The 25,707-nt window shown below is 49.8% G+C and overlaps 1 protein-coding gene and 1 long non-coding RNA gene across 3 annotated transcripts in view; both read right to left on the bottom strand.

Moving 5' to 3' along the window:
* Positions 1–25,688, bottom strand: part of NUAK1 (NUAK family kinase 1) — a 69,098-nt gene extending 43,410 nt beyond the window's left edge. The window contains exons 1-3 of one of the 2 annotated variants that reach the window (XM_082419415.1): positions 25,135–25,214; positions 9,542–9,602; positions 8,702–8,787 (exon numbers count right to left, since the gene is read on the bottom strand). Coding sequence is in view for 1 of the 2 variants with exons in the window: in XM_082419414.1 (XP_082275540.1) it covers positions 25,135–25,389 (255 nt within the window). In the remaining variant the exon portion in view is untranslated. Of the gene's footprint in view, positions 1–8,701; positions 8,788–9,541; positions 9,603–25,134 lie in introns of both variants that reach the window. The other variant, XM_082419414.1, reaches the window with a different exon arrangement.
* LOC309640616 overlaps positions 1–25,707 on the bottom strand; it is a 441,572-nt gene that overhangs the window by 293,805 nt on the left and 122,060 nt on the right. The window lies entirely within an intron of this gene.

Genomic DNA, 25,707 nt, shown 5'->3' with positions numbered 1-25,707 from the left:
ATGGGGTCAGCAAGTCCTAACTCTTGGGGCTGTTGTAAGGAGGAGAAGTAAGTACAGTGCCCGGCCCTCAGGTGTTCACTGAACGGCAGTGACTATAAGGAGGCCTGTCAGAACGACACAGCGATACAGGGTCTTGGGCCACATTTAAAGGGGTGACAAGCCCACAGCACATCATCACACGGGCCTCTCCCCTCCCCATTCGTCCCACACACATCCTCCCCTTCCCCACATTTATACTGAGGCAAGAACAGGTTAAAATTAATATCCAGCCTGCATGCCTACACAGAGCAGGGCAGCCAGCCACCTTCCTGGGCTGCTTTGGGGAGTGGAGAAAATTCCGGGCAGACTGTGTGTATTTGAGGCTCCAACCAAAAGAATCACTACCCTCTTCCCTCCACAGCCACCTCCCACGATGCTCATTGATTGACATCTGTCAGCCTAAAGAGAGGGTTCCAGAACAGTGCCTCTCAAAGGGGTCCTGGGTATCTGGTCAAAATGAAGATTCTGAATCCAAAGGTCTAAAGTGGGGCCTGGGATTCTGGATTTCTAGCAAACTCCCAGGTGATGCACCAGTGATGTCAGCCCAGGGACCACACTTTGAGTAACAAGATCTTAGTGCTTTGTCTTTGGGCTAACATATCAACATTTTTAAAGCAGCAGCGATATTCTTAATTATAACAGTAACTAATATTTATTATGTGTTAACCAGGTGCCAGTGGACTTTATCTCATTTAGTCCTAACTACAACCCCATTGTACAGGGGCACCAAGGCACCGAGGAGATAAACGTTGCCCAAAGTCATGTTGCCTGTAAGAGATGGAGCGAGGACTTGAACCCAGGCAGGCTGAGCCCAGAGGCTGCTGATTCTTGAGGCTGTGGATAAAGTTGGGACGGACAGCAAACATGGCAGGTGACAGAATCTCTCAAAGGATCCCAAACAGTCTCCAAAGCCCAGTGTGATGGGCCCCCTCCAAGCAGCTGAAGTTTTTTACAGGGTCCCATGTGAGGTCCTGGGAGGTCAGGAGCTGGGGACTGAGCAGCAGGGAAGAAACAGGGCCATAACCACGGCATTAGCATCACTTAGTGAGAACAAGTTTGAGTTCTAATCCTGGCAACAGGAGCTGGCAGCTTCCCTGCCATTCACAGGTGTGATCTCACACCCGGCCACGTTCCACCGCTCCACGGGAGCTGCAAGGCACTGAGTCAGAGGCAGCTCAGGGGACCTTTTCTTACCAAGGGGCCCAGAGGCCACTTGCAGTGGAAATGAATGGTTAGCCAAGTCAAGCTGGAGGCCAGGGTAGGGCGTTCCTGCTCTGGCCTGGTTGATGGTCAGAGTTCAAGGCAAGGCACAGCTCCACACGGGCCCCACGGGTCCAAAGCTCCCCAGGATCACCAGACGACTTTCACTTAGAAAGGCTGTGCCCGGCCATCACCACGGTGACACCAGCCAGGAGGCCACCTTGCAGCCAAAGCCCCTAATTCATTAAATGACCCCCAGCTCTTTGTGAGGAGTCTGGCCAACTCAGGACAACACTCCAGCAAGTTGCCATGATGCACCAGCCCCATGGGAATCCAAGGCAGCTCCACCGCGGGGCCCGTGGGCCTCTTCCTCTCCGGCCTGTTGATCCATGTCGATGCGTGAACGTTTCTTCAGACAGAAGCAGGTTGGAAGCCAAGAGTTGTATCAGCAGGCTCTGAGGAGAGGCCTCCTGATGCCACGGAGCACAGGATACAGAAGAAAGACCTTTTTCTTCAAAGAACAGCATCCTACCATTCGCCACCACCAGCCTTTTAACCTTGTAAGAGGTTCTGAACATGTAATCCTGTGTAAATCAGCTCTCAATCCTCGATTTCCCAAAACTCCCCATAACAGATGGTGTTTCCTCAGATGACCCTGATTTTTTTTTTTCTCCTGCCGTGAAAAATGTGTTCTATCTCCAGAATTGAAACAGCAAAGCAGATTTTTATTTGACGGGGCCAGGGCCCACTTAGGAGGTCCTCAGAAGGGCCTGGGATGTTTCTATCTACAGATACAGTCACCCCTTGTTCTGGACCTGCCCCCTTCAAGGGCTGAGCGAAGAATGTCATTATTGCATGTGTCGATGCCACAAGGGAAGTGGAATTAATGACTAAGAAACTGCAGGCAGATCTACACTCCCTGTATGGAGCTGAGGTTTGTAAACAGGAGACAGTGGCCAGGGCTGACCGGGCAGGAACCGATGGAAAGTGAGCGCCAGCAGCAACGATAGAGCAAGCGACAAGCCCACCCCGAGCACGCAGTTAGATTCCAGGAGACAGCACTTTGCCAAAGGCTGGTTGGCGTACCACCTGCATCAGATCCTCCGTCTGGGGAGGAAAGGGGGATGCTTGACTGCCATAATGCAGATTCCAGGGCCCGCCCCAGACCTATTGAATTCGAGGATGAGGACAAGCTGGGATGGGCACTGTTTACAAGCTTCCCCGGTGATTCTGCTGCACCCTGAAGTTTGACCTTAAACAACAGTCAACGTGGCCGGGATGGCACTCCTTCTGTAACTTAAATACTATGCAGTCATATTTTTTTTTTTTAATTTTATTTATTTTTGGCTGTGCTGGGTCTTCGTTGCCGCGCGGGCTTTCTCTAGTTGCAGTGAGCGGGGCTGCTCTTTGTTGTGGTGCGCGGGCTTCTCATTGCGGTGCCGCGGAGCACGGGCTCTATGCGCACGGGCTTCAGTAGTTGCAGCACGCGGGCTCAGTAGTTGTGGCACGCGGGCTTAGTTGCTCCGCGGCATGTGGGATCTTCCCAGACCAGGGCTCGAACCCGCGTCCCCTGCGTTGGCAGGTGGATTCTTAACCACTGCGCCACCAGGGAAGTCCCACTATGCAGTCATATTAAATGCTAGATGATAAAGGAAAATTCATGAACTGCCCATCTATAAAGAGGGAAATTTAAAACAAGCTACTTCCTTAAAGGGACTCAGTGACCTGCATTAATTTGCCCCTGGGAAAGGGAAGGTTTGTTCCCAGAGGACATCTGGCTCGTCCTAGCCCGAGGCAGGCCTGTGGAAGCCCGGAGGCCACAGAAGCTGGCTGCTCATGGGTTACTTCATGCTCTGCAGGCCACCTGGAGCTCCCACGCCTGGTCAAAGTGAATGTGCCCAGAGGAGGAGAGAGGAAGTGAGCTCTGGAGCCCCCCCATCCTGCCTGCTCTGTGAGAGAGGGTCTAGCCGGGGCTGTGAGGAGCCCCCTCTTATGGGGATCCGCTGGAAATCTCTAAGAAACGATCCCAAGGCCCCCTGCAGGAAATGGTCTCCAGTAGCACAAGAGATGCTACACAGGCAACACCAGTGTCACAAAAATACTGAAAACGCAAGGCTTGTTCAGCTGGGACTCGAGTGGCCAAGCAGGGGTTTATTTTTGGACTCTCGCATTCCTCAAAGCCAAATGCAACACCAACTCGGAAATCTAAAGTTCAACGGCTCTTCTTCCAGGTTTCAATAGTTCTGGGGAGAGGACAGACCAGACCAGGGGGCTGAGGTTACTTCTAAGTTGGACAGCCTCAAGTAGTAGCATCTGATCACCCTGACACTGTTTACACCACAGCTTGAATAAGCTTAGGATTGTGCAACTTTGATTTATCAAGCTCCAAGCCCAGCAGAGCCCCAGCCAGAACTGCTAAGAAAGCCAGCCTCAGCCCCTTGGCCCTGTCATCAGTCACAGGAACTTGGCCCAGGTGCCCCCTGCACAGGGAGGTACTCGGACAAACATGTCACAGCCTCAGTTTCCTCATCTGCAAATAAGGTGACAAGAGCACCGACCCCACGAGGTTGCTGTGGGGATCGTATCAGATTGTGTATATGATGAAGGGCGAGAAGGCATAACCAGCAACATTATCACCGGCAGATGTTAGAGCTACAAGGGCCCCAGAATGTTCTATGCCAGCCCCCTCGTTTTACAGATGAGGAAACCGAGTCCCAGGGAGATTAAAGTACAGGCCCAAGTTCACGAAGCTAACAGCAGCACAGGAACGGCAACAAGGGTCCTGATTCCCACTCCACTCCTGGATACATCATACCCTGGGTGGGGATTCCTAACCAAATTCCAAACCACAGCTAGCAGCAGGACTGAAACTGCCACCAAAAAAAAAGGGTTTAAATTCACATCTACATGTGAGGCAGGGCCCAGCACAGCAAAGTCCCCAGAACTGCTGCATTATTAATAAACTGAGATGGGGGCGTGGGGCGGAGGTGACGGCCACTCCTAAGCGTGCTGGCAATATAGGACCCGTTTCACAGCACGATGTGTGATTTCATTTCCATCTGACGCCAGGGGGCTGTCCTCACACAGACCTGCTGGGGACACTTTTCAGTCCAATTCAGTCCAAACCTTGTTCCAATATCTAAAGCCTGATTTGATATCACACATGAGTAGGCATACCTGGGTGGTTCTTATCCCATTATTTCTTAATTCACTGAAAACATTGCCTTTAAATATTAACTTCAGGCGGCCACTGAATCACTGACCTTGGGAACCAATGAAAAAGGGACACAAAAGACCAAAGAAACATTAGCTTTCCAAAGGGAAAGGAAATTAGCCAACTGAGTTTAGCTGAGCCAGGTGAGCAGAACAAAGAAAAAAAAAAAAGTTTTTAATTTCTTAAGATGGTAGGATACATATAACACACACACACAAATTAAAGGGCATGGCTTTAAATTTTAAATTTTAACCATGGGTGATTTTAAAGATAAGTGAAAGAGAAGAGTCCTCAGAGGTTATTTTTATCCTGACAGAATCCCTCTTAGGCGGAAAACGGGCGTATAGCAATTAGAGCGCAAAGACGGATCAGAGAGGGAAGAGATATGGGGACATACGTATATGTATAACTGATTCACTTTGTTATAAAGCAGAAACTGACACACCATTGTAAAGCAATTATACCCTAATAAAGATGTTAAAAAAAAAAATAGATCAGACAGGGAAGGAATAAGAGCCCGGGATGCAGTCTGTCCCCGCCCCACCCCCCCCAGAGGCCTCATTCATCATCTCCTCACAAGCAGCAGCTTCTTTTCCTTCCAGGGGAAGCTCTCAGCTCTCAGTGTCCATTATCCCTGCTCCACAGCCCCTCCCCTGCCCCGCTGGACACCCCCCCCCTCCACTCCCCCCCATCCTCCCACCACACCCCCCCCCCCCCCGCGGGTACAATCCATTTGGATGCTTGTCAGCCCGCTAATTACCGCCCCACCAACCTGCTGCCAGGGATGTTGTCACAGAAGCACCTCCGGCTACAAAGGCACAGCCCCCACCCAGCTCTGCCAGCCCAACCCCCAAGGCGCATGCTCAGTCCCAGGTGGGCATTTCCTGCCACCCTATCAGGCCGGTTGCCTCCATGGGCCTCACCCACACCCATCACTCAATGCCTACCCTCAGGGAGATTGGGGCAGGGGTCTGTGGTCATTACAGGGACTTAAGGAGCAGCCTGGGTGTGTCCATGCCCCTGGACATTTGTGCTTGTCATTTCCTCTGCCCGGATCCCCACACGCCCTACTGTCTGCAACTAACTTCTCCAGCTGACCCCCTCCTCCGCACTCACCCCCTGCAATGAGCCCCCGAAACGCACATATAGGTCCCCTTTCATAACCTTGCTCACCATTACTTATAGGCTTCATTCACACAGAGACCATTTCTGTTTTATTCATTGCAACATCTCCAGTGCCTAGCAGGTAACTGGTGTTCTGTATATGCCAAAGAGCTGTTGCTGAGATGGCCCCCAAGTATTAAGAAGGACCTTTATAAAACCTTACAACAATAATAGGGCATCTGATTCCACCCAGCCTAGCCCCCAGCCCCCTGCCACTGAGTCTTCTTTGACCTTGCTAAACTCTCAAGTGTTGAATCCCTGCTTGTCCCAAAATCATTGAGCCTGAACTTGCTCATCTTTAAAATGGAGCAATAATAGTGCCCACTCCAGAAGGGCTGGGAGAGAATTCACGACAATAGCTAGTGGTAATCATGATAATTACCAGTTATCAAGCCCTTACTGTGTGCCAGGCACTGGGCACCATCCTGTTAAACCTCTCAACAGCTCATTCATGAAATTCTTACTAAAACATTATTTCCGCTTTCTCAGTGAATTTAAACTGAGTCTGAGGAAGGTGAAGTAACTTGCCCTAGGGCACACAACTAATGAACAGGAGAGCTGGGTCTCGCTAAACCCAAAGACCACACTCTGAAGCTCGGTACCAACACTGACAAAGCAAGTAGCACAGTGCCTGGCATTTAGTGGGTGTCTATAAAAAAAGCTGAATCGGAGTCTCTGGAGATGCAGGCGCCACCGAAGCCACACTGCACAGCCTTGTCCCCACCCTAAGTTTTTTCTTATTCAAATCACTCCCATCCTCAAAAGCACATCCACTGGTGTTCCTTGCTGCTCTCTGCAGGGCCAGGCAACACAGCTGAACAAAAGGCAGAATCAGACCAGAGGGTCTGGGAAGCGCATCTCTAAAATGATGCAACAGTGAACCAAATCTCCAGCAAGCAATCCTGGGAAATCTGCTCTAGATAAGGTACTGATCAAGGTCCTGCAGATCATGGACCTACCCTTCAAGTTGCTTACAATCCCATGGAGAGGGCAATGGACAGGCTCTCCCTGCCCTGCACCCATTCATCCTTCTACTAGTAGGAGCGCCCTGACATTGTTGCACTGGGGACCACCCCTACCCCACTGTTAAAGAGACTGCCAGTCAAGATACTTCACCCTCCCCATGCCAATGGGTAGACACATGACCTACAGTTTGGTCAAGGAGATGTTCTTCCTAGGACTCTGAGACCCTTCCCAGCAAAGTGTTCTTTTGTGAGATCACAGGCAGAAACTGATGTAGAAGTCCTTCCGTGCCTCATTCCCCCATTTCCACCCCCAAGGCTCCCTCATGCTCCTAAGAGCAGAATTGAGTCTCACTTTGCCCAGAGTATGAATTTTCCCATCCCTGACAAGAGCCAGGAGAGAATCTCCCCTGTCCTCTTTGCTCACTCATGTCATGTGCCTTACACTCCAACATCCCCTCCATAAGATGGGCCTCTGACTACTTCACTTGACTGGTACTAGTTGAAACACCATCTTCAGGACCCATCCAGATTAATTCTTACAATAATTTCCTCTCTCACCCCAATAAAGACATAGTAAATTATTGTGGAATTTGGCCTTTTTTTCTGGCTGACTGGGGGTTCAGTCAGGTTGTTTTGACCGATCTTGCAAGAAAGGTACAGGAAGTCCAACGATATTCCCTGCCAAATAATGTTCTACCCTATAAAATATTACCAGTTGTTATAAACTGAATTGTCTTCCCCTCCCCCCAGCAAATTCAAATGTTGAAGCCCTAACTCCCAATGTGACTATTTGGAGGCAGGGCCTTTAAGGAGATGACTAAGGTTGAATGAGGTCATAAGGGTGGGGTCCTGATCCAACAGGACTGAAGTCCTTGGAGGGAGAGGAAGAGACCCCAGGAGCACGTGCTCACTGAGGAAAAGCCATGTGAGGCCACAGGGAGAAGGCAGCCATTTGCAAGCCAGGAAGAGAGGTCTCACCAGAAACCAACCCTGCCAGCACCTTGATCTTAGACTTCCAGCCTCCAGAACTGTGAGAAAACTAATTTCTGTCATTTAAGCCACGTAGGCCATGGTATTGTTACAGCAGCCCAAGCAGACTAATATGCCAGTCGTTGTCTGTACTACCTAAATCACAGTCAACACATAATCTAACAAGAGGGAGAGTCATTCACGGTCAATACCAGGAATAGGAAGCAGAGACGGCAGGATAGGAACCCTCATGCATCCCTGCATCCCCAACAACTAGGGAAGAGTCTGGTCCCATAACAGACATTCAATAAACACGTGTTGAGTTGAACTGAATCAAACATGCTGAATCTCATCAGTCATAATTTTTATAAGAATGCTCACTCATCCACCCACTACCACCAACCTGGGCCAAAATCTACAAGTTGCTGATGTCAGATTCCCAATTCCACTCTGGTCCACGTTGATTCTATACTTGCGGGTGAGACCGCAAACCCGTGTATGCAATACCAAGGTGTGTAAATGACCCCCCTCCCCCCGTGTATACAGCGCCATCTCACTTTATTTTACTCTCCCTATCACCCATGAGACAAGCTACTTATTTTGCAGGAGAAAGAAACTGATCCTGCAGAAAGGAACTCTCCGAGTCCCCACAGGTCATAACGGCAACACCCCAAGTTCCAACCCAGGTACTTGGATTCTGTGGCCAATACCACTTCCACTGGGCCACACCTGTTTCCAAGTGTCGTGAAATCCATGCAACCACAGGGTAAAGGAGAAACACCCCAAGTCCTGGCACCGTGATGCTTCTTTTCTCCATTGTTTAAACCCTGGGGAAAACTAGCTTAGATATCAGACTATTCAAATGTCGTGGGCGATCTGGCTGGGGAGCTAATCAGAACAATTTGAGTGCACGGCTAAACAAGGACACCCCTTCCTGGACCAAGCCTTGCCTTTATGGCAACACTTCATAAGAACCATTCCCTTACAACGCAACTGTCAAATCCAGCAACCGCAGGCCAGCAACATCCCAGCTGAACCCCGCCAAGCTGCTTTCTGATGTACTGTACACACAAATACCAATATTCCCCAGATGTTCTCCATGTAAAACATTTGGTTTGAGACACAGCCCTCCTTGCCCAAAAACTCTTACATTTGTTTAATGGACTCATACAGTTCAGCTAAAATATCCTGGAGCAGACATCTGAAGCCAGCCAGGCTCTGATGCAAGCATCCCATCTGCAGAAAAGAAGAACAAGTAAATAAGACGGTCCTCCCCAAGATTTATGCTCGCTGCATCTTTAAGCAGGTCATAAAATGTAAGCTATGTACGGATAATAATGCAAGTTGCTTTCAAGTGTGTTTCTGAGTCCATCTCGGTATTAATCTAAGACTGATGTTCAAAAGGACAGAGGGTCTGGTTGGCATGCTGAAGAGGAGGCCACATTCTGTTTCTTACTCCCTCAGAAAAGAAGTTAAAAAATCTGTCACTTGAGCAGCCTAGATGATTGAGGTGAAGGTAGGTCTTCTCTTGGTTTTAGTTTTCCAAATATAGCAATAGCTCCTTTATTCCAAAGTCACTTGTCCCTCCGGAACACAGGGAAGATGTGGCGAAATGGGAAATGCACTGGACCTTGAATCAAAGAGACTCAGCTCAGCCACATACTAACCGAGTGAGCCTGGCCAGCCCAACTCTCCCCAAAATGGCTCATTCTTTTACAAGAGAAAACGGAATCTCATTAGATTCATTGTCAGGGCCCATTCAGCTCTGAAGACTGTACGAGAAAGGAAACGAACTCTTAGAAAAGCCACCCCAAGAAATGGCATAGAATCCATCCACTGAGCCCCTGAAGATGGTCACCCAATGTTTTCCTGCTAACACAATTGTAACAAGCTTGTCATGGCAAAGCTGTCGGGAAGTGGAAATACGGAACTAGAAATCCACTGGAGACAGCCTCCCTGGTGGAATCAAGACAGGACGACTGGCTTTTACCTTTCATCTTTAACTTTTCTGTGTCTTGTGAGTTTTCAGTATTGAGCATGCATTATTTTTGCTAGAGGGAAAAGAAAAATGTTATCGTTTAAAAAGGGTCACAAAAAGGCATGGAAGCTGATGAAGGAGTAGATAGACAAGCTATAAATAGCAGACATGAGAACTCCAAAATACAGTACTGAGAACCATTTAGAAGTTCCCAAAAAGACTTCGAGAAAAGGTTTAACTACCTTCAAGGTACTTTGTTTTAAGAAAGCAAGAAAGTGTGCATCCAACTGAGAAAGACTTCCATAAAAAATGGCTACAATTTTTTAAAAGACTGGCTTGTAAATAAGCGAGCTTCAATTACCTGGAAAACTATATTTAGAGCTCTCTATTATAACCTTTTAGTATTTCCACTTACCCAATGCATCAGATTAACAAGAATTCTCCACTTTCTTGACTGGGCTCATGTCACGTTGAACCCTAGGGGCCGCTGGGCTGCTCTCTGCTTCTCCTACCCTCCTCTGTTTTACTAGTCAACTCCCCACCGCCATCCCAGCCAAGCCAACTGCCCCAATATGGCAGCCTCTAGTCCATGGAGCACCTCATCCTCCCAAAACGCCAGCAAATCATGGTATAATTGTAACTTCCTCCATTTGAGGATAAAGATCCCCAGATTTCAGACGTGTTTATTCTCATCGCTGCCAAGAAAAGGCAAAATGCAATGAGACAACATACAAAAAATGCCCAATACTGTCCAACATACAGTACATACTGCAAAGCCCCTTTTAAAATTATTATTATTAACAAATAGGTCACATGCAGAAATGTGTGTAAGTAAGAACCCTGCAGTGAGACCTTCAAAATACGAGGTTGAGAGGATGGTGTCAGAGGGCAAAGTGAGACAGGGCTTGGGAGAAAAGGAACAGCTGTAGCCTCTTTTGAAAGAGGACATTTCGGGTCACCCCAGTAAAAGAAGTCCCTCCAAATGTACTTCTGTAGCCCCCAGGGAATCGATTTTGCAGGATGGAATTATTTCCCTGAAATAAACAGACACACAAAAGTCACTACAACTGGAGCCTAACAAGAAAACAAGCCAGCTGCTGATTTACAGGCAGCCTCTGATGCAACAGAGCAAAAGGTCCCCGGCTCAGGTCCAGTGGGATGGCTCTGGACACACCAGCCCTCCCTGGAGGAAGCACGCTGGGAGCCACATAGGGGAGGGGCCTCACCTTGCTGTGGGCAAGGTCCCAGGTGGACCAGGCATGGATGGGACACTTTCAGGAGTGCAGACCCTTGGGCCTCTGTCATCAGCGTGCTCCACCATGGTCTCAGCTCCAGCCGTGCACCCAGGCGTCTGTTTCAAGATGGTGCTGCCTGGGCCCCATCCGCAGAGAGCTGCTAAAAGGTCCCTAGGTGATCCTAATGCTCCGCCGGGACTAGGAACAAGTGGTGTAGCCAGAAGAGCCCACAGGGGGGTCAGACAGACCTGAGTTTTTAACTCTGGCGCTACCTTGCTTACTTGAGCAAATCAGTTACCCTTTCTGAGCATCAACTTTTTTCACTGCAAAGTGGGAATAATGGTCCCTTCATGACAGAGCTGCTGTGACATAAGATGATGCACGTAAACGGCCTCATGGAGGGTGATTATTCTACAAATGTTCTCTCCTCTCCCTTCGCTCCCCTTCTTTCAAGGTTCTCCCAAGTGGGTCAGGAGTTCTGGGCGTCTCCCAACTCTAAGGGGCTTCCTGCCTTGCTAGGTGGGGAAAAAAAGGACGGGAGGGAGGCACATCTTTCCTTATGTTGGATCCCCTCCATCACACATACAAAATACACACACTCACAACCCCTACTGGTGAAGTAGGCATATTATTCTACAGCAAAACTATGCAAAGAATGGAGAGTCACAAGCAGCAAAATGAGGGAACACCTAGCTTGTAAGATTTGCTTTGCTTTTCCTGTCGAGAGGAAGACCTAACCTGGGTGTGGCACTTTCTCGGGAAGTCCCTGCCTCTGCCTCTGTCTCTCCTGTTATAACGCTGCAAGCCTCTTACACCTGGCAGCACAGGGTTGAGGCATAGTAGGCCCAAGGGAATGTCTGAATGAATTATGCTCTTTGAGGCCAGGGATGGGCATTTGTAGATCAACAGAGCTCCTAAGGCCCACACGTGTTAATCCCCTAAACAGGCATTTCGTAAATATACCTGACTCTGATTCTGAGCACTTGGCAGAAAAGGATATAAAGGCACATTCGGCATTTGGGGGGCAGCAGCTCAAGGTCCAGTGACTGACAGCAGCAGCCCTGCAGCACTTCCACGTTGGCATTCCCCTTCAAGTAGTGCAAACGTGGGCCAGCGACTTAGTTTTCTGTGCCTCAGTTTATCCACTGTAAAATGGGGATGACAGTGCTGTGCCTCTCTTAGGGTTACCATGAGGATGAATTAGGTCAGTGATTCAACGTGCTTAGACTACCGCCTGGCACGATTCCTGCTATGTAATTGTTTGCTATTATTATTACTCCATGCGAAAATAACAGGCAAAGAGACCTCAAACTACGGCTCCAATATAAAGGCGTGGGGTCTTAGGGCCCTCCAGTTATCACAAAAGAAGGTGTGGACTGAAGAAAGTGGGGTGGTATATCCTCAGATGAATACAACGAGCTTTCCATTACTGTGTTTCCCAAGGACAGACCATGGACCAACCCCATCACCTTCCCCTGTGTTATCTGGTTAAAATGCTGAAGATTCCCAGGTCTCCCTAAGTCCCACCCCAGCCCTGCTGCACCAGGCTCTCTGGGGTGGGTGCCAAAGATGGTGCATTTTAACTGGCACACCCAGGAGACTCCCATGTCCCCACAAATCTAAGAGCCCTTAGACTGGCTAAGCTCCTTAACTAGAGGGTCATGTCCATTTGCCCACCATCATAGCCTGAGAGGCATGCACATAGTACATGCTCAACGAATATCAGATGAATCCATTCAAGAGTTACAACTCAATAAGTAGTCAGTCAGTTGTTTTGAAGGTGGCAGGCACATGCAAAGCAATGCTAAATCAGACAGACAACTTCATTCATTTATTCTAAAAATCTTCACCGTGCTTACTATATACCAGGCACTGTTCTAGACACTGGAGATGCAGAGAAGATGATGAATGAGGTTGCTTAGAGATGATTAAAGATGGTGACAAGTGCTGTGAACGGAGCTAATAAAGCAAGGAAACGGGTGGCGCATGTCCCTGCTGTCATTAAACTCGGCCTCTAGAGCAGCGCCACCCTTTAGAACTTTCTATGATGATGGAAATGATCTTTCCTGCATTGTCCGATGGCTGCCACTAGCCCCATAGGGTTATCCAGCACTTAACATGTGGCTAGTATGCCCAAGGAACTTAAGTTTTCAATTTTATTTCACTGTAATTAATGTTAACTTTAATAGGCACGTGTGTCCACATGAGACAGCACAAGTCTAGGGGCAGAAAGAGATTAGTAGACTGGAAATTATAACACAAGGCACTCAGTGCTATGAGGGTGAGGAAGGCGGGTAGAGCACCATGTGTTATCAAATGCCTCTCACCCAATTACCAGATGCCCTAACATTCTCTGGCTCTGGGAATTGAAAGAACAAGGTCAGGTACAAGGCATTGTACTTGGGCTGGAATTTTTATAGGCCATGATCAGTTGGAAGTGGTATGCAGCCCGGCCAAGCCCCAGAGACTGTGGTTCAAGAACACACCACCATCCACAAAGCCTGCCCACAGCTGCCAGAGAGATCTCTCTCTTCCCCGCCGTTCCGCTGATGGTCATTTTGTCCTTGGCTACAACGTCCCACTGGGCCCTGCATGGATTTTACGAGATTTCTTCGCTTCAAGCATAAGTACGGATACAAGCCTCCTAAATTCCACCGGAAAATTGGTGGCTAATCCAAACATTTCATAAAATTAGAACTCATTGTGGGGCTGAAAGGAATTCAGACTGTGCCGCCACCAGAGAAATGCAAAATATTTGTTATAATTTTTTCCTTCGTGAGCTGTTTCAAGAAGCAAGTGCTTTTTCAGCTTGAAGTTAAAGGAGGCGCTGGGGCGGTGGGGGGAAGGAATGGGAGAGTTTTTGTTTTTGTTTTGTTTTCTCTGTGGTTTGCAAAAAGCATCACCAGATGATGAAAAATCGAGGAATCCTGCCTGACTCCCTAATCCCTCGGCTAGCAGAGATAATAAACTTTCCCCGTCTCGGCTGCATCTTGCCTTTATAAAAGATGGTGTTTTTCTTGGAAAATGGTACTTTTGCTTCTTAATTTTCTACTTAGGCTTTAGCCCCAGAATTTTTTCTATGCTGAGATTTCATCAGCAAGAGAGAGATTGCAATCATTCATTCAGGCGTGCATGCAGGCAGGTCACCAATACTGATTGGCCAGGCACCATGCTAGGCACTTGAGATAACACCAGTAAACAAAACTGGTGAAAATCCATGCCCTGGAAGAGCCTGCCTTCCAGTGAAGGAGGACAAACAAGGGAAGAGTTGGTGACTGCCACTTTGAAGCAATTTGGGGACAAGACCTGAAGACTCACTAAATGCAGAAACTGGATGGGGCTGGAAAGTAAGCTCCAAATCAGTCCCAGACCTCTCATCTCACAGAGAAATTAGTTGAAGCCACAGAAGGGACGTAATTCGCCCAAGGTCACACAGCTCAAGTTGTGGCGATGGTGGGACTGGCCCCCAAGCCCTCCTGACAACATCCCCAGACTCGTAACACTCCACAGCCATTCCACAAACACGAAGTGCCTTCTTCTTGTGCACCAGGCACAGAACCAGGCACAGGGGGGACATACACGAGTCAGACACGGAATAATTGGCTTCATGGAACCAAGTTCCTCCACTTGCTATTTTCACAAGCCTGGACACGACTTCTCGGAGCGGTAAGTCGGGGTTCAGTGGGAGTCCACCCCGCAGCGTGTGGGTGAAGGACCCAAGCAGGAAGCTGCAGAAGCCTCCAAGGATCCACGTCCATGAGAGGCCATGGGGTCCAGTGATTACAACCTTGACCCTGAAGTCAGACAGCCCAGCCCTAGATCCCAGCTCTGTGACTTTGGGCAAGTCTTGTGACCTCTCTAAGCCTCTCCTTCCTGGTCTACAAAATGAATGTAGTAATAATACAGGCTCAAAGGAGAGGCAGCACGTAAAGTAATTAGTTAGAATAGTGCCTGGCTCACACGCGCCACTCAATAAATGTTTCCTGCTATTACAACCGTTAGGGAAAGGATCCTCCTTCCGCTCTGGACCTCCCTACATATTCAAGAAGGTGGATACGACTCAGTGGACAGTTCCACTTCATTCCTCCCCTCTCCAGGATTTCTGCCACGAGCTGCCTGCACACCCACTCACACACTGGTTCCTTCCGCGAGCATTCCATTTGATTCTGCCTGGGAAACAGATATCAATTAACCACAGGGAAGATGCAAAGCGGGGTTCTCCCTGGAGCAGGTGCATCACTGCCCTGCCTTTCCACCCAAATACATTCACGTGCTGGGCTCTGAGCTCACCAGATCACCCCGAGTATCAGCCTCTTCCCTCCCACGGCTTCTGCTAGTTGCAGAAATAATTCACTTTGTAATCTACCAAGAGCTAGACAAGGTAGTAGCGCTACATCAAGGACCACTGAGAGCTTCTCAAAGTTTGCTGTCTTCTCTTCTAATTGATACTGAGAAAGTCATGGCTGCATAATGAATGTACTTGATGTAAAGGGATGAAATTCTAAGAGACTAAAGCACACCAAGAAAAAAAAAATACGATAGGGAATCAGTGTCCTTAAATGGACCAGCAAGGAGGGGTAAGCGTGGACCACAGAGGCTGGGGATCCAGAAATGACAAGGGATAGCTGCTCGTTCTAGAACCAAGAGGTGGCTGAGCTCCTTCGGGGCAGAGGCTGTTCCCTGTTGCTGTTGCCCAGCCCCACCCCGCCACCTCCCTGGTGCCCACACAGGGCCTGGCACAGCGGTGGAGCTCAGCAAATATTTGAATAAATGTGTTTAAACGTGCAACCTTAGAGAGGCAGAAGGAAAAATGACAGCTATTTCTTCTCCTCCTTGGAAGCCGTCTAGGGTCGTAGCCGAGAGCTCAGACGGACGTGAGTTTCATTCCTGCCATCATCCCCAGGTCACAAATAGTGTGTCCCTGGGGCCTCAGTTCCCTCTGCAGGAAAATGGGGGCTGTGAGAGCATCTCTCTCACTGGGGCGGGGGGCGTCTAAGAACGACCCGGAACTCAGTGAGATGATGCAGGCAACACACCCACCCCAAGGCCGGGTGAATATAAAGTGCTCCACAGAGGTGAGCCTGATAGAGCGATTTCATCTTTAAGGATGAAAGACCAGTAAACATACTGGTCAATTCTTCCTTTTAAGTGAGGATGCCAAAAACATGCCTTCCACTGGGGAGAGGGCCCCCTGCTTAGTCTTCTCCTCCTCCCCGGAGTCTCGCCTCCATCCAGCTGTCCCCAGGTTGAAGGAGCTCCCTGGATGCTGAATGCCCCCCGTCGCTGCTAAAAGCACTGGGAGACCCAAATGCACGATGGACAGCAGAGGCAGCCGCAGGCCTCCAGCCTCACTGGGACCAAAAGCAAAGTCCCCCAAACTCGAAGTAGCTAAGGAATGAGTGAAGATCTCTCCAAGCAACCCAGCAGAATATATGAGTTTGCCTTCCTCCGGATCCCAAATAATAGCAGCTACTGTTTACTGAGAACTGGCTGCATGTCACGCACAGTTCTCGGCACTGTCCCTGACAACCCAGGAGGCAGGTTCTATTATCATCCCACTTTATAGATGAGAAAACTGATTAGGTCCTTTGAAAATGAGAATGGTCTAACTCACACAGAGCCTAGGCCAGAACTCACTTCATAGGCATGCTTAAAAAGCAATGTCTGCCTTGAGCTGAATGGAAATGCAGCCTCTCCCTACGCGTGACAAAGCCTGCACCTAACAATCTGAAAAAGGTTTTGGGAGCTGACGATACTTCCCCTTCCCGCAACAAGACCTCCTGCCAAAAACCAGGCAGTAGGAAATGAAGTCTACATTTCACCAGCTGCATTCAGCGAATCCCAGGATTCTCTTCCTATGAGCTGGCAGGGACCTCGGAGAGCCTTTTGTCTTGGCCCCTCGATTTACAGGTGAAGAAAGGGGCTTCAACACCTGGGCACCTACTCTGTGATGCCCTGTGCCCAGGCTGCCCAAGGTACAAAGACAGCTGAGACCCCATCCTGCCTTTCCCAAGAGGGCTCCTTCCAAGGATAACACTCTCTGTGGGCCACACACTTTTCTAAGAACTTGACGTACAACTCATTTATCCTCACAACCACTCCCATTTCACAGATGGAGAAACTGAGTCAAGCTGACCATCTCAAATTTACACAGGAGGTTGGAGCAGGGTCTCAAACCCAGGCGTCTGGCTCCAGAGACAGGCTCAGAACCACTCCACACTCCCTTTTGGATTCCTGGATTGGATCGTCCACTTCCCTTCCACCTTCCTGTGAGTGTCACTGGCAGCTGGGGTGAATCATACATGAACTGAGCCCAACTCACAATGAAGTGACAACAGCCAGCAAGGATTCCTTCCAACCTGCACCCATCAGCTGCTTTCGTGGCTTTCGAGCCACGTGAACTACAAGGAGCATGACACCAGCGAGAGGGAATTGGGGACTTAAGGAAACACTGACAAAGAAGCAGCTCCCTTTTTTTAAACTCCCTTTGGCCACAGAGTTGCAAGTTGCGCCCTGAGCCATCTGGACACCGCCCTTCCCTTCCCCTTCCAGGGAAGGAGGGAACCTACCGCAGCAGCCTCTTAGCACCCTCCCACTGGAAATCTCCAGCTGCCTCTCAATACCTCTAACGAAAGTAAGCGAAGTGGCATTCTTTTCTCGAGTTTAAAAGGCAAATCACGATGGTGTTTTTTCCAGACATACATTAAACTCCGCACTCCAGCCGGTTTACAATTCCTTAAGTACTTGATTTACAGCCCAGGGAGAAAATGTTTTGAAAATCTTGCAAATGCATTTTGTGTCTCCAGCTTGCCTACTCTGCAGAGCTGATCACCGGGGATTCTCAGATGGGGGGCGGGTGACTCCCGGAAGTGTGGGAGTGACCCAAGGAGGCCACAGAGCTCCAAAGAACCGCGGGGAGCAGCCGCCAGGGGTGGGAACCCGCTTCCCTCCTCCTCCCTCCAGCCGTTCAGAGCCTCAATGGAGACGCACCTGGCCGCGCTGGGCCCTCCACCGCGGTCCACTTGGTGGTAAGGAGAGGGGTGACCCAGAGCAGGAGGATGGGGGCCCAAGGGGCCTTCCCCCGCTTCTCAGGACTGCTGATGCACTCTCGATGCAGCTGTTCGTTCGTGCATTCATTCATCCATTCATTCATTCTTACTGAACACCTACTGTATGCCTGGCACCCAGCTACAGGCCAGGATGCCGTGGTCAGACAGTGACCCTGCCTCCCTTCTAACGGGGGAGGAAGGGGAGGCTGTATACAGACAAAGCATCAAACCCACAAGCTCTGAAGGAAACCGACACAGGGCCAAGACAGGAGGACAAGGGAGTGGGAGTTTGGACAGCCAGTCAGGACCTGAAAGATGCGGCAGATTCAGAGTTTAAGTCCCCAGCAACCCATGGGAGGGTTTAAAGCAGGGACAGCCACGACCTGGTATAAGAAGGCCACCAGGTGCTCGATGCTAGTACTTCTCAACAAGGTAGTAATACTAGCTCTTTCAAGATACTATGCACAGGATCTGCGTTGGAAGCTTCCAAATCCTACTTCTCATGGCAATCCCACTTGGTCGGATATTGGTCGCCGCATTTTCAAGATGAGAAAACAAAAGCTCAGAGGAAACGTGCGGCTTGCCCAGGATCCTCCAGCTGCCGAGCCACAGGGGGGCATAGGAACCCAAGCCTGCCTGATTGTACAGCCTTGATTTCTTTCTCCTCATTTATATACTCCCTTGCATCATTCTCAGACTATTCCAGATGCGTTCATCACACGCCCCAACTAAGTTCTTGGCACCTCGATGGCAGGTCATATTCTGCTCTGAAACTTCCCACTATCCTGGGCACTTCAGGAAGCCCTCATGAAATACACCCGGTTTACTGCCAGATTGAAAGGAAAAGGGGTACCAACCCCAGCGGAGGATGTGTCTTCATCACGAGGAATCTTCAGCCCGGCCCCGGTTTAACATGCAGTTAACAGCTTACCGGAGAGCCTCGCCGTGAAGTCAACATCTGGCTGCTTCTGGACCACTTCCAGAGAATTTTATCAATACAGCCAGACTCCACTCACGGTGGGTCATCTGGCCCAGCCCCTCCTGTGCCGGGGCCTGGGATCTTCTCATTCCTGCGCTGTACAGTGGCGTCTGGGCCAGCGGAATGATAAATGCATTCTGCTTTAAAGCAGATACTTCACAAATCATAACTTACAGATGCTCCAGGACTTTCATGTGGGAAAGACAAATGAGACTTAGGCTGTCTGACTCCGGAGCCACTGAGGACAGGAAGCCACAGCCAGGAAGCCTCTCTCCCCCTAACAAGCGCATGAGCAAATGTAACAGAAAGAGAATTCGTGCAGGGAAGGGTCTGCCTGGCTTTGCAGACTCTGCTACGTAACCCGCCATTCATTTCCAGCCATTGTCTTTCCTTGCCCACAAATCGGAAAGCTCCTTGAGGTCAGGGGTGGTGACCTCCAGCCTCCACACCTCCTAAAACAGTCCCTCGCTCAATGTATTCCCTTCTGCGCCATCCTACAAGCCTTTGCGCAGGACCTACTATGTGCCCGGCACACTGCTAGGCACAGACAGTAGGTCCAAGACGGTTAAACGGGGCTTCCCAGCAGACAAGACACCTCAACTCAATTCTTATCTCCTGCGGCTTCCCAGGAGGAAGTGAGATCAGACGTCCTGGAGTGGGGTGGGTGCATTTCTGTCTGCGGGCCGGGAAGTGAACCAGCTGACCTCCCGAGGCCCCCTAGGGATTCCAGAACCTGAGGCTGCTGAAGGCACAAAGAACAAAGTGTGTGCCCAGGAGGAGAGCTCCCTGACCTGCTTCATTAAAACAGACCCGTGGCCCAACAAGCAGAGGTCTCTCTCCCCCAGCACCGGGCTGATCCTTATCTTCTCATAGCTCAACTCCTGCGAAAACCTCCAGGCTGGCTCCCTGCTCCAAGCCGGCACACCAGACCCATGGGCTCGGAGCCCCGCTGCGATCAGAGCCCAGCTCAGCCCACCTAGAGGAAGGGAGCTGGCCAAGGTCTCTGCATTCACGCTGCCTGGGTCCAGACCCTGGCTCTGCTGCTGCGTGTGACCCTGGCAATTAGCGAACCTCTCTGTGACTCCGTCTCTTCATCTGGGAAATGAGATGATTGCAGGATTGTCACGAGAATTAAATTAGTTAAATGTACCTGGCACGTTACAAGCACTCAAGAAGAATTAGCCGCTATTATTATCATTATTATTATTAAATGTTATTATTATTCCCCCCATCCCATATCACCAACCTTGCCTCCCACTATGTCCCAGCATACACCCTGCATTCCAAGAGATCTGGCCTGCTCACCCTGGAATCTGCCCTCTGCCCGAAAGCTTCCATATTTCAGTCTTCGGAAACCCAAATCAAGGGTCATCTTCAACAGCCCTTGCCCTCCCTAATCCTACAGTATGCCCTCTCTATATACCCTTCCTGAACAACAAGAAACCCCCCCAGGAGAAGAATCTCCCCATGGCTAATCTTCTGGCACATGAGTGAAACACCGCACCCAAATCCAGAGGTCACCTGCTGTGCATCAAAAAGAAGGTTTTCCATTTCACCAGCAGCAATGGGTCTCAAAATAGATAAACTTGTCTGACACTGCCTAGCTGTTTGATCCTGGGCAAGTTAACCTCCCCAAGCATTGTTTTCCCCACTGGTTAAATGGGTCTAACAAGAGTGCGCATCTCTTAGGATCGTGGTGACGATCAAACAATAGAAGATGTCTGTAAAGCACTTAGCACAGCGTGACACACCACAAACTCTCAAAAATATCCGCTGGTAGTGATAACAGCGGCGGCAGCAGCAATACAGGAGGGGGTGCTGCCGTCTAGCATGGAACTCAATTTAATGAACTGATCTTCAATGAGCTACACTCCAACTTGAAAATCTCCAGAAGTAATCAATTCCTGTATAGAAGAGGTACCCATGGCGTAGCAACTGCTCACTCTCTCTCTTCCACCAGACTGTAAGTTCCTCGGGTCTTATCCATGTGTATGTCCCAGAATTTAACATGGTGAGAAGCATATGGCAGATGGTAATAAATCTTTGTTAAACTGAGCAGAATTAGTTCAATAGTTGTAAGTACATTTCCTCTTTGCTACTAGATTATAAGTTCTTTAAGAGTGAGGCTCATGTCTTGCTCCAGTAAAGATTTATTAAATGAGTGATGGAAAAATACCAAACCAAGAATCAGGTTTCTTAGACCCAGCCCATCACTCACCAGCTGTGCAACCTCAGAAGAGTCACTTAACAACTCTGTACCTTATTCTTCCCGCCTCAAGGATGAGAAGTTTGGACCACATGTCTGCCAAAGTCCCTTACTCCCTGAAACTGGGTTTGGGCCTTAGCTGCAACATGGCACCTCAGCCACCATGCGTACGACAGCAACGCACCCCTGGCTCAGCAGGCCAGCTTACTAACTGGCACCCCTGATCTGCAATTTTCCAGCACCAGGCTATCAATAACTTTGGGCCAGTGCTTAAAACACCCATTTTTAGTCAAATCAGTTCCTTTGCTGGGCAAGGATGACCCATCACCCACGCACCATGGCAAACTGGGGGCACGATTTGCCCGCCAGCCCTGCACCTCCCATGCCAGACCCCTCCCGGAGACCTGATTCCTGCTCACACCACGTCACGTACTGCTCACAGGGGCTAACCTGGTGCAGAGGGAGAGCTGAACTTAGCCCTTGACAGTGAGGTGATCGCGTAACACCTCTCCCCAAAACGTTGTTTGTTTTTGCCCTTGAATTTTTTGGCAATGCTCTGTGCAGCCTGAGGGTCCAGGGAGTTTGGCTCAAAGAAAATGCCATGTTATAACATTGGGGCTCACTACACAGCCCTGCCTGAAACTGTATCAAAACAAAAGTTGTGCAATAAACAAAGACCAAATTCAAGGTCTTAAAAATGTGTTCAGATCCTATCAGAATCTGGCTGACTGTCGTGCCTTCCTATGGGTGCACTTCCCTAATTAACCTGAAAAGTTGATGATTTCTCCTTCCTCTCTCTGAGTGAGTTAATTGTCCAATGCATCATGCCTCTCTGATGGTCTTAAAATCTAAATGAAAGTCCAAATGATATGAGAAAAAACATCTGCTAAAAGAGTAAAGTAAATTTGTTAATTTCCCTTTTTTGAAGTTTTCTATAGGTTATTTTATTCAATTCTCACAAATAGTCCATGAAATTGGTACTATATTAGCCCATTTTACAGATGAGGAAGTGGAGGTTTCTGAAAGTTACATAGCTTGCCCAAGGTCACAAGGCTAGTCAGGGATCAGTCAGGACTTGAATGTAAGCCAGGACTCTTAGCCCTTCTGCAAGAGTGCCTCCTTTGTGGGGCTTGTTAATCTCTGGAAGAAGCCACTTTGAGTCCTTTGTCGTGGACATGCTCAGGCAGCTGCAGCAAGACTACATTTGGGATGAAGAGGGGAAGATGCCTGGACCACGCAGGGGCTGGACCAGCCAACTCCAAGTTCCAGATTCTGCAACTCTGTACGGAACTGCCTTTCACTGAGCGCTGATGCTGCATGGTATTTTGTTTGATTCAGAAGGCCCTTGCAGACGTGCAATTAAAAGCCACAACATTCTTATTCTTAAACACTTCTCTGCCTCAGCGGGGGCTGATTTCACAGCATCTCATGGAGGCTGACACCCAGCACCCGATTTCCGCCACTTGCATTGGCAAAGGAGCTGAAAGTCACAGCTCCTCTTGGGAAGTGCTCTGAAGGGCGTGGGTACAAACGAAAATAAAACATCACTTCACAATTCTACCCAAAGACCTAAAAGGTAGAATTGAGACAGCGTGCTCTGAATTCTCCTAAACTGCACCCCGAAAGCAAATTGTGGATGTTTAGTGCATCCTTGGAACCAGAAGAAAACTCCAAGTTCACACTTCAGATGAAAATTCCTTGCGGCTCTTGACAGATTCTGAGTCACCAAGCACTGTACAGGCAAGAACAACTTGCTGACCAATTTTTTTGATGTTTGTTTTATTTTCTGTCCAGTCAGGCACAGGGAATTTTCCACCTGACAAGTCCTGTTTCTCACTTAAGTTCTGACACCATCTGTGAGCAGTGTGCTCAGCAGGGGAAGGACTTGAGGCCAAGGAAGACCTTCCCTTCACCCAACCTCGGTTTTCCCATCTGCTTAATGCAGGGTTTTCACCAGATGATTTTGCTAACATCCTAAGTTTATCTATCAAGTAGAAAGCAGTCTGGGGATTGCCAGTTTCTGGATGTGGATATGCTACCAGATTCAAAATCTTTGCATAATTTTTGAGTAAAACATGAGATGGAGCTGAAGTGAATAGCACAATGGGAAACTGAACTAGGGCTGGACAATACCAGAGCAGGACTCAAATCTTGCGGCTGTGAAATGAGCCTCTTCCGTTCTCAGGGCGCCCCCTAGTGGCCACTCGACTAAATCCCGACGGAATGCTCAGAGTTCCTGCAAATAAAGGGAAAGACACCCACCAAAAGAGAAAGGCAGGCTCCCGTCTACTGATGCAATCCCTTTCACTCTACCCTAGTCCGTGGATCAGACAGCAAGACAAATACCTGAGGCCCTAGTAAAGCTCAGAAAGATGTCTGCCATAAGACAAGCTTTCACTCTTGCAGTTAGTGGCAGCTCCCCAGGCTTCTGGTATCTTTGTCCCCTCACAAATCCCAGACACACCCTTACCACTCAACCCCTCACAAGCTCACATCCTCAACCTGCAGCTCCAACTGCGTCTGGTTTTCATTACTCCGCTTTCCAACTTCCCAGCGCGATTCTTCAACAGCTATTAAGACAACATGAGCAAGGAGCTAGGCTTAGTTTTTGCTTATTCAACATCCAGCCTGGGGAATATCACCTCAAACGAAAAGCATGAATGAAGTGCACGTTTCTCAGCCTCCTCTTCCACAGACCTGCAAGTGTGCTCCTCAAAGGTCATCTTTACAACCATCTCCTCTTGAAATTTTTCAACCTACAAAAATGGCACCTGCCCTCTCAACGACTTGCTTGCTATAGAATTTGTTGATAGGCGACAGCTTAAAAATACAAGGTACAGTCTCTCAAATTTCCAATTAACCTATAACAGACTTTTTTTAGGCTATAGGAAAAGCCGTATCAACCCAAAGAGTGAAGCCTAGAATGAGGGAGTTATCCAGGTAACCAAATATTTGAGAATTTGGGGGCTGAACTTTCTGACTGATGCCCCATTTTGTCCACAGAACTGTCCCTGCAAAGATGCAAAAGAAAAATCCTAACATTAACCTACCACTTCATTCAACAGTCCATTTTGCTTTTTCCCTGTGGTCATTTGTTAAGTTTATAAGCAACCTGGGCCCTGAAACAGCCCCCAAAAGTGTACACAAGGAGTCCCATAATTAGTTCCTGACTTTGGCCCCAAATTGATTAAAATCCATCTGATATGCTGCAAATCAAAGAACCATGTTAATTTCCTGCCACACGCCACACAAAATCTTTCTGCAACAGTCAGTCACTTTGAACCCAAACCTCCAGCCACAAAAAGTGTGGATTTCAAGGGCCAGTTCTGCAGAAAGGAAAATGACAACACAGCGAGGTTGGGACAATGCAGAGACCCCCAAGGCACTCAAGGCGCTACTTGGGGCTGTGTAAATGGTCTTGGGACCCTGGCAGGGTTTCAGCTGTCACAAAGAGTGGGGAGGCTGGGGCAGACCCCTTAAGCAATGTAGTAGCCCTGCAGCCAGGGCCTGAAATGCAATTGAGTCGGCAACTGAACGTCCGTATGGCTGTCCATGCCCTAGGCATTTCAGTCCTCCCAGAAGCCAGCAACAAACTGTCACAACCCTCAGGCATGCAGCAGCCTTTACTTTTGTCCCCTAACCTTCTCTCTTAAAAACAGGCAGGAGTCCGTCCTCCCTTGCAGTGACAGCAGCATAGCGGTAACGGGGAGTGGGAGGATGCAGGGGAGGGGGGTCTCATTCATCTACAGGACACGGCGCTTGGGGGACCAGCTCCGAGCTGAGTTTGTGGTTCTGTCTGTAGTTAAAGCAATAAGGCATTCCAAAGAATGAATGCGTGCCCGCGAGGGAGACCCCAACGGTCCCGACGTTGCAAAGTGTTTGCAAATCATAAACACTACTTTGCTGCTGGGATCAAAACCCCCAAAATATGCGCAGACAGGATGTAACAAGTGTTTCGGGAGAAAGACACGCCTGAGCCACGGGGAGCTGGGGGGAGAGTGAGGAATCTGTCTGGGGGTTCCCGGGAAGCCCCCTCTCGGACAAGAGACCTTCCTCTGCGCCCCAGACCCCGCCGCGCGCGCGCTGGGTCCCCAGCCGCGTCTAGCCCGAGCCCCCCGGGTTTCCCCCCAACTCACCACTCGGCCCGAAAACCTCTCGGTGGCCCTCTTGACTTTGCCGTAGGTGCCTTTGCCCAGGGTCTCCTGCAGCTCGTAGCGGTGTTTCAAGTTGTGCTTGTGGTGATGCCGCTTCACCCCGTGCGGCTTCCTGGGCTCCGGGGCCGCCGCCGCGGGGGCTGCTGTCGCCCCCGCCCCCGCCTCCGGGGGAGAGCCCGGAGCCCCCGGCCCCAAGTCCGGGCCGTCCCCGGCCGCGGGCGCAGCGGCCCCCTCCATGTCCGAACGCGGGGCGAGCCGGGCCGGAGAGGGCAGGACAGGGCACGGCGCTCGCGGTGTCTGGGTCCCCGCCGAGGGAAACCTGGGCGCGCTCAAGGTCGCCCCCGCAGCATTGGGTAGGCGGCCGGCTCCCGCCCGGGCTGCGGCTGGGTCACTGGCGGCGGCGGGGACCGCACATCTGGCGCCCCCGGCGCGCACGATCCGCGCACCGCCCACCAGCCGCGGCGAGCTGCGGCGCGTCGGGCGAGGTGGCGGCGGTGGCGGGGGAGGCGGTGGTGTTCGCAGGAGGGAGGGGAGAGGGGTGGCTCCGAGCGCAGG

This window comes from Balaenoptera physalus, assembly GCF_965194825.1.
Source record: "Balaenoptera physalus genome assembly, chromosome: 13".
NCBI lineage: Eukaryota > Metazoa > Chordata > Mammalia > Artiodactyla > Balaenopteridae > Balaenoptera > Balaenoptera physalus.
This window is presented reverse-complemented; position numbering and strand designations above follow the sequence as displayed.